The sequence below is a fragment of the Nicotiana tomentosiformis genome, chromosome 12 (assembly GCF_000390325.3).
Source record: "Nicotiana tomentosiformis chromosome 12, ASM39032v3, whole genome shotgun sequence".
Classification (NCBI taxonomy): domain Eukaryota; kingdom Viridiplantae; phylum Streptophyta; class Magnoliopsida; order Solanales; family Solanaceae; genus Nicotiana; species Nicotiana tomentosiformis.
In genome coordinates, this window is record NC_090823.1 from 113469954 (window position 1) to 113478322 (window position 8369).

The 8369-nt window shown below is 33.9% G+C and overlaps 1 protein-coding gene across 1 annotated transcript; it reads left to right on the forward strand.

The window, feature by feature from the left end:
* Positions 1 to 4591: 4591 nt before the first annotated feature.
* On the forward strand, positions 4592 to 5475 carry LOC104109899 (brassinosteroid-responsive RING protein 1-like). Its single transcript, XM_070192085.1, has one exon. The coding sequence runs from the start codon at positions 4726 to 4728 to the stop codon at positions 5224 to 5226; it is 501 nt and encodes a 166-aa protein (XP_070048186.1). The 5' UTR covers positions 4592 to 4725; the 3' UTR covers positions 5227 to 5475.
* The last annotated feature ends 2894 nt before the right edge of the window (positions 5476 to 8369 follow it).

Below are 8369 nucleotides of genomic sequence, written 5' to 3' on the forward strand. Positions count from 1 at the left end.
TCGGTAGGTCCGTATTGTGATTAGGAACTTGGGCGTATGCCCGGAATTAAATTCCGAGGTCCCTAGCCCGATATATGAAATTTTGATGAAAAATTAAAAGTTTAAGTTCAAATAGTGACCGTATGTCGAATTATGTGCAAACGACCCCGAAATAGAATTTTAATGATTCCAACATCTCTGTATAGTGATTTTGGACTTAGGAGCGCGATCGAAATTTTATTTGGAAGTCCGTAGTGAAATTAGGCTTGAAATGGCTAAAATAAGAATTTAAATTTGGAAGTTTGACCGGGGAGTTGACTTTTTGATACCGGAGTCGGAATCCAGTTCTAAAAATTTTTATAGCTCCGTTATGTCATTTATGACTTGTGTGCAAAATTTGAGATCAATCGGACTTGATTTGATAGGTTTCGGCATCGAATGTAGAAGTTAGAAATGTTAAGTTTCATTAAGCTTGAATTGGAGCATGACTCGTGATTTTAGCGTCGTTTTATGTAATTTGAGGTTTCAAATAAGTTCATATGATGTTTTAGGACTTGTTGGTATATTTGGTTGAGGTCCCGAGGGCCTCGGGTGAGTTTCGGATGGCTAACGGATCAAAAGTTGGACTTAAAAAGCTGCTGTAATTTTTTCTCTTATGTTGGACATTCTGGGTTGTGATCGAGCCTAGGTATCGAGCCCAGATATCGAGCCCAAGGTTGACGAGGCTCAGGCTCGAGCTTGTGTATCGAAGCCATGATCGAAGGTCCAGCTCGGGGGCCATGATCGAAGGTCCAGCTCGAGGGCCATGATCGAAGGTCTAGCTCGAGGGCCATGATCGAAGGCAAGGCTCGAGGGCCAGGATCGAGACCCAAGATCGAGGGTCACAATCGAAGGCTCAAACTCGATGCCATGATTGAGGCTATGATCGAAGGACCAGGCTCGATGCCATAATCGAGACCATGACCGAGGTCCAGGCTCGAGCCTGTGATCGAAGCCACGATCGAGGCCTAGGCTCGAGGGCCATGATCGAAACCACGATCGAGGTCTCGTTCAAGGCCCAGTTCCGAAGGCTGTCTGGGTAGTTTTATAAAAGAGGGCATTCGTCTCATTCGTAATTTTTAACCAATTGGAGCTTGAGCAGAGGCGATTTTGGATAGATTTTCAAGGAAAGACATTGGGGTAAGTGATTCTAACTCGGATTTGGTCTATAAACACAAATATATCATTGCTCTTATCATTTAATTAGTGTTTTGAGATTGAAATTTGGGATAATTTTAGAAATCTCATAGAAACGAATTTTTGAGATTTCGGTATCGATTCAGAGTCGGATTTGAGTGAAACTGATATGGTTGGACTCGTAATTGAATGGGTTGTCGGATTTCGTAACTTTTGCCGGATTCCGAGGCGTGGACCCCACAGATAAATTTTTAATTAATTTTAAAATTTTTATTAAAGATGTAGTATTTTCTTATAGAATTGAATCTTATAATTTTTAGTGATTGTATCGAATTATTTTGGCTAGATTCGAGCCAGACAGAGTTGGATAATCGTGGAAAAGGCCTTCTAGTAGATTAAATTGGAGCAAGACGAGGTAAGACTCTTGTCTAATCTTGTGAGGGGAAAATTACCTGATACGTGATTAAAATTAAATAATTGTTGCTAATTGTGGAGGCTATATATATATATATATATATATATATATATATATATATATATATATATATATATATATATTGTGAATTGTTAGCTAAAAATATTAAATGATGGAAATCTCATATACTTGAATTTCTGTTTAAATTAATTAATTGTTAAGAGAAATTGTTCTTCCTCGTGAATTTATCTTATAATAAATATACTCTCATTCCGGAGGTACATAAGAAAATGTCCCCCTTTCTTGTGGAGCGGGCTGAACGCCTAGGCATGATAGATGCATCTATGGATCGTGCTGCACGTCCCTCGGCAGTGTACACGAAACTCTGGATCAGGCCGTACGACCTCGGCAGAAATCGTGCTTAATAATAATAATTACACGATACTTTGATAGTTTATTGCAGCTTGTGAAGCTAATTGATGAATTGAAAATCTTTGAAATTTAATAAATTATTATTCCTGCTTGTTAAAGAATTATTGTTATTCTTGTAAATGAGACTAATTGATAAATTTGAAAATTTATTGAAATTGAAAGAAATTTAATTATTTTTGTTGGTTAAATAAATTATTGATATATTCTGTGAATCGTGTTGATCTAGATATTCTAGTTTTATTTCAATTATTATTATTGACCCATAGTGAGTGTCAAAGTCGGCCATCTCGGCTCTACCACTTACTGGATACACGTTGTTTACGTACTCATACTACGCTTGCTGCACTTTTTGTGTAGGACCTGAGGCAAGTACTAGTGGGGGACCTATCGTCTTACACCCACGTTATCCAGGAGTATAGTGGTGAGCTCCCTTCCTGAGCCGTTCTGCAGCTATCGGTGTCTCTCCTTGTATTTTTCATTCTGTCTATTTTTATTTCAGACAATATCAGTGGTTTTGTATAATCTACTATATGCTCATACACTTGTGGCACCAGATCTTGGCACACACATTGGTAGAATTTGGTGTCTTATTATTTTTCTTGGATTTAAATTTTTTTTATATATATGTTTAATTTATTAGTTGGCTTGCCTAGCTATAGTGTTGGGCGCCATCACGGCCTATAGATGAAATTGGGTCGTGATAGAGATGACCCACTTTTTTAAGTAGGTATAACGAATATATAGGAGGCGCTATAATATAGTGCCTCCTATATACGCGCTATACCTCCCGCCAATTTTGAGTTCAAATGTAGCGCGGTGAATTAATGCGCTATATAAAAAATGATACTCCCCCGGTCCACAATAAGTGACCAATTTGCTTTTTTATTTTGGTCTAAAATAAGTTTCCATTTATGTAATCAAGAAAAAATTCAATTTGTTTTTACTCTTTTACCCTTATGTCCATATCCCTAAAATATTTTCTTTCTCCTCACACTAATATTTAATTAAGAGTAGTTTAGTTATACTAGGTATTTTTTTATAGAATTTAGTATTTTCTTAATGGGTGTGCCTAAAACAAACCGACCACTTATTGTGGATCGGAAGGAGTAATCAATTTTTTTTTCTACCTATTTTTATCGTTTTAAATCCAAAAGAAACACACTGTGATTCCGGACCGCATAATACACTCGCTAATGGCCACTGCTGTTGGAAAATTTGCAGGACGGATGAATCACAATCAAGTAGAGTGAAGGTTTCTATTTTTCGAAATCAGTTCTTACCTTTGGCGCTTTGGTTAGCAATTATAGTTCCTCAGCCAGTCAACAACTGTCTCTATTGCAAAATGATTACACCTTTGCAATCTGCCAACTTTATTGTACGGACAAAATGATTGTTAGACCTACCAATATATCACTCTTTAATTGTTAGAACAGGGGGCCGGGCCGGCGGGTGGAGGGGAACCTCAAACAATGTATATACTGCCCTTATTACATGTTGGGTTTAAGTTAAATACATTAACGGTGTAAAATATCTTCGCCTTAAATATAATTTAAGATAATTTAACATACTATACCTGATTGCTTACTCTAATTTTTTGGTTAAAGGATCATGCTTAGTGGCGGAGACATGTCTTCATTGAAAAGTATATATGTAAATAATATTTTTTAAAATAACAATGTGTATATGCAATACAAACTACTTAAAATGAAATTAAAATTCAATTTAGTTCAGTAAGTAAAGTTTTAAAACCCCACTCTCCCAAACTCAAACGTGCATATAACTCTGAGTTGTGAAAATATATGTTGACACCACCTACACTGTATGTGACGTACGCAATTGATCATTGAACAAAGTCAGTGAACAGAGCTTAAATCTCATTACAGATATTTAGTCAATTGCCAAATACCTTATAGCGCAGTTTTAACGTTACAATAAACAACACCTGATTAAGAAAATCATCTTACTACCGGACACCCCTAAAGTTGAACCCGAATCACATTTGGTCCTATTTAAGATTCTCTTCAAATAAAATGTCATATTCTACGTTTTTGGATCTATCCGTAAATTTGAAACTTTTAGTAATACATTACTTTATGAACAATGGCGTAGTGTTTGTTTATACATTGGAATGATTTTTTGAAAATGAGTTTGGAAATTTAAATATAGTAGTTTCACCATATTTCATGTAAAATTGATTTTTCTTTCCTAAAACAATAATATTTTTTCAAATAAAATAAATGTATATCCAAATACAAAATTCAAATTTCAAATACTTTTTTTAAACTTTAACTCCAATTTTTTTTAAAAATAATTAGTAGTATATTTTTTTATGTCCAAACGACTAATAAATAGAGACATGAAGAGAACGTGTCCTACTGCCAGCAGCTCAAATCGTACTACAAACACTCCAAATGGGACAGACATATATCATCAGCATCTACTGACTCTACCCCCCACCCCCCACCCCACCCCACCCCCACCCCCCAAAAACAATTTTCCCTCTGTACCCTTCAACCCCATTTCTGTCTTTTCACCACTTCTTAACCAGTAACCCGCCTATATAACCCAACCTCCCCCGTTCCCGTTTTCTCTCCTCAACAACAAAAATATCAGTCAGTTCTACTGTCAATCTTAGGGAATTTTTTTTTATTTTTTATCTTCATCTCTCATTTCTACTGTCAATCTTTCAACTTAATTTTTGTTTATATAGACTAGTAACAATTATGGGTTTTCCAGTAGGCTACACGGACCTATTTCTTCCAAAATTACTAGTACACATTCTTACAATTTTGGGTTACATTAGAAAGTTCATTTGCACACTTTTCACAACATTGGGTCTAGGAGATTTCCTAGAACCCGAAATGTCGTTTCCAACCCGACCCGAATCTTGTTCGGAGCTCCAGTACTCCTTGTCGGCGGTTATAATCCGGGAGCTTTTACCGGTGGTCAAGTTTTCCGAGCTAGTGGACCCACCAGAGAGCTGTGCGGTTTGCTTGTACGAGTTTAATGGGGAGGATGAGATCCGACGGCTCACGAATTGCCGTCACATATTTCATAGGAGTTGCCTGGACCGTTGGATGGACCATGATCAAAAAACTTGTCCGCTTTGTCGGATGCCGTTTATGCCGGAGGATATGCAGGAAGTTTTTAATGAGAGGCTTTGTTTGGCGTCTGGGATTTCTGATTTTTGCGGCGATTTTTCTCCCATTATTGCCGGTTTATAGTACTTCCATTTTTTGTGATTATTTTGTTTTGTTTTGTTGGAGGGGTAGGATAGAGATTGAGGTGAATTGACAATGTGAAATGTATATACAACAAGAGAAAAAAAAAAAAAGACAATGAGAAAAGCAGGGAAAAAGAAACTGAGAATTTGTATAGTCTACAATTTTAGGAATATGGATTGGAAGTTGATAATGCATATTCAAGAAATTTAGAATATGCATATTGCAATAGTCAATTGGTTTTGTGGTCAATTATAATTTATTTTTTGTTTTATGTATAATTTCTCGACAATTATTTTTTTTTACAATAAAAACAATGACAATAAGAATACATTTATGCATATGTTTGTTTGACCAGAAAATATAGATCTTAATTTAAATAATTAAATTTATGTGAATAGGGGTTAATCTTAACTAATAATAATATTCTTAGATGTGTTTTTTAAAGAAGCAATATATGCCACGCAAATGTGGCCGGTCAATAACAGTGATGTGTAATAAATATTCCATAAATCAGAAATAATAGTGTTGCATTTAATAACAATGAATAGTAATAAATAGTATTTAAGTAAATTGAAGAAATGAGTCACCCAAGAAAGATAGAATAAATGGATATTCTTCACAATGATGAATGATAGACAATCCCTTGAATATTCGAGTTATTCTCGGATCTAGTGAAAAAGTGTGGGCAAAAATCTCAGTGAAAATGTGATGTTTGTATCTTAGCAAGTGAGAGCCGAATCTTTAAGTCAAATTGTGTTATTTACAAATGAATATCATATGTCCCCTATCATTATCTTTTTTTCTATTTATATGGGATATGTTCCTGAGAAACTCTAACAGTACAAGTGCAGAGAATATCCATTAGAATATTCTCTTTAGTATCCTATCTTGAAAACTAGTCGTTACAGCTCTGTCAACGACCCTCGACCTCGACCCTTGTTGACTCTTCGACCACAGACTTTGCTGCTTCTCAGGCCATTTCGACAAACGACGACTTGTGAACTCTTCCCTTAGTATTATCTTGGCTTAAATATTTTAAAGAAAATAATTCAAGAAAATTTATAGGATACTTTTACTTTATATATTATTATTCTCATCTCTTTCTACAGAGAAAACAAAAGAAAGTGACAATAATCCTTTGATTAAGCTAAACATGTATACGTGATTATAACTTCATTTCCAACAAAAAGCACGCCTAAGATCTTAGGTAAATCCTTCTCAGTGAGTAGTGATGATTTTAGATTACAGTCATTGCGGTAAAGTCGTAATAACCTATTAAGCTTATAATGAAAGCTACTAAATTTTGTTCTACCAGGCGGTATAAGTTCCTAATAGTACAATGTGTGTTGTTTTCTTCATCATTTGGGAACAGGAACCTACGAAATGGGGATAAATGAAGTTAAACACTTATATTGACTAAGGCCTGGTTAATTTTTTTTCTCAAGGATTAATTTATTTGAATTTGAATAAATATATGCTTGATAAGATATGTTGACTCCAATAGGGTATTTGGCTAAGCTTATAAGTTGGTCAAATTGGCTTATAAATATTTTTTAGGTTATCTACGTGTTTGACAAACACCCAAAAAAGTGCGTATAAGCTAAAATTAGTCATAAGTCATAAGTTGGTCATCCCCAACTTATGATTTTTTAACTTATAAGCACTTTTAGTTTGACCAAATTTTTTACTAGTTTATCCTTAATAATATTTTGTAATTCACAAAATATTTTTCCCAAAATAAGTTTTCTAACTTTCTCTTCATTCCATATTCATTATTCACACTTTTGTTTATAAATAAACTTTTAATTTGTAATCTTTTGTCAAGTTTTAAGGGTATTTTAGTCCTTTTAATACAAAACAATTTATCAGCATTTTTTTATCAAACACATCAACTGCTTAATATCAGTTTCAACACTTCTATCCAAACACGTAAATACTTATTTAAAAAATTAATTTCATCATTTCAAACTTATAAGCCGATTAAATCGGATCTTGTTTCCACCCCTATAATCCTCTCTACCTGCTGCTATTTGACACACACTACTCCAAAAGTATCTTTTTTTTTTTTTTAAATCTATAGTGTTTCCACACTTCCCCTCTAGCGTGACTCGAACCCAAGACCTAATGGTCGTAGGTGAAGGTGTTTTTACCAACTGAATAAGCCTCACCTGTCAAAGTATCATTTTCAATTTCACAAACTTAGGAGTAATTTATATTCTTGACACAAGCGCCAGAAGCACATAGTAAGATGTTCATTATATTTCACAGTCAATTAGAATCAAATTATTCCTTCCGGTTCATAATAAATGACCTTTTGGCCTTTTTATTTAGGTACAAAATAAGTATTTTTTTTACATAATCAAGAATGAATTAAGTTTAGGTTTTCAAATATTCCCTTATTTACATATGCCAATGTGTCAAGTTAACAATATGCAAATTTTAAGTAAGGGTAGATTTATCAAAATATTTATTTATTTTTTAGGAGTTAATATTTTATTAAGGGGTGTGTCAAATACAAAAAAATCATTTATTATGGACCGGAGGAAATAATAAACTTTGTTACTTTTCAAACAATCTTAGTAATAGACTGCACTTAATTAAAACTGATTCATATATAGATTAATTTGCTCTAAGCAGTTACTCCCTCCGGTTCAAAAAGAGTGTTCATTTTGGCTTCTTTTTTTTTTTGTTCAAAATGAGCGTCAACTTACCAAATCATGAAAGAATTAACCTTACTTTTTCAGAATTGCCCTTATTTACATATTCCTAGAAGTATTTAAATTATTCCAATTTTTTGTGATATCATTAAATAGGTTCAACGTTTGGTTATTCCAAGTTTGACTGCCATTCAAAATTTTGCCATTTCACTTTTTTAACAGATTCCAAGTTTGGCGTATTCTTCTAAGTTCTAACCATTGCAATATGTCCATACTAGTTAGTTGAGTGTTCTTTTAACCCTTGCAATATGTTCATACTTCATACTAGTTAATGCTAAGTGTTAAGTGACCAAGTCTGAATGTATCAAGTTAATAATATGAAATAATTAGGGATAGTTTAGTCATATTACCTATTTTATTTAGAAAATAATATTTTTCTTAAAGAGAATGCAAATGGTTAAACGGATACTTAGTTTGAACCGGAGG

Excerpts from the sequence above, each read along its gene's own strand:
- LOC104109899 (XM_070192085.1), top strand. The coding sequence starts at position 4,726 with ATGGGTTTTCCAGTAGGCTACACGGACCTATTTCTTCCAAAATTACTA.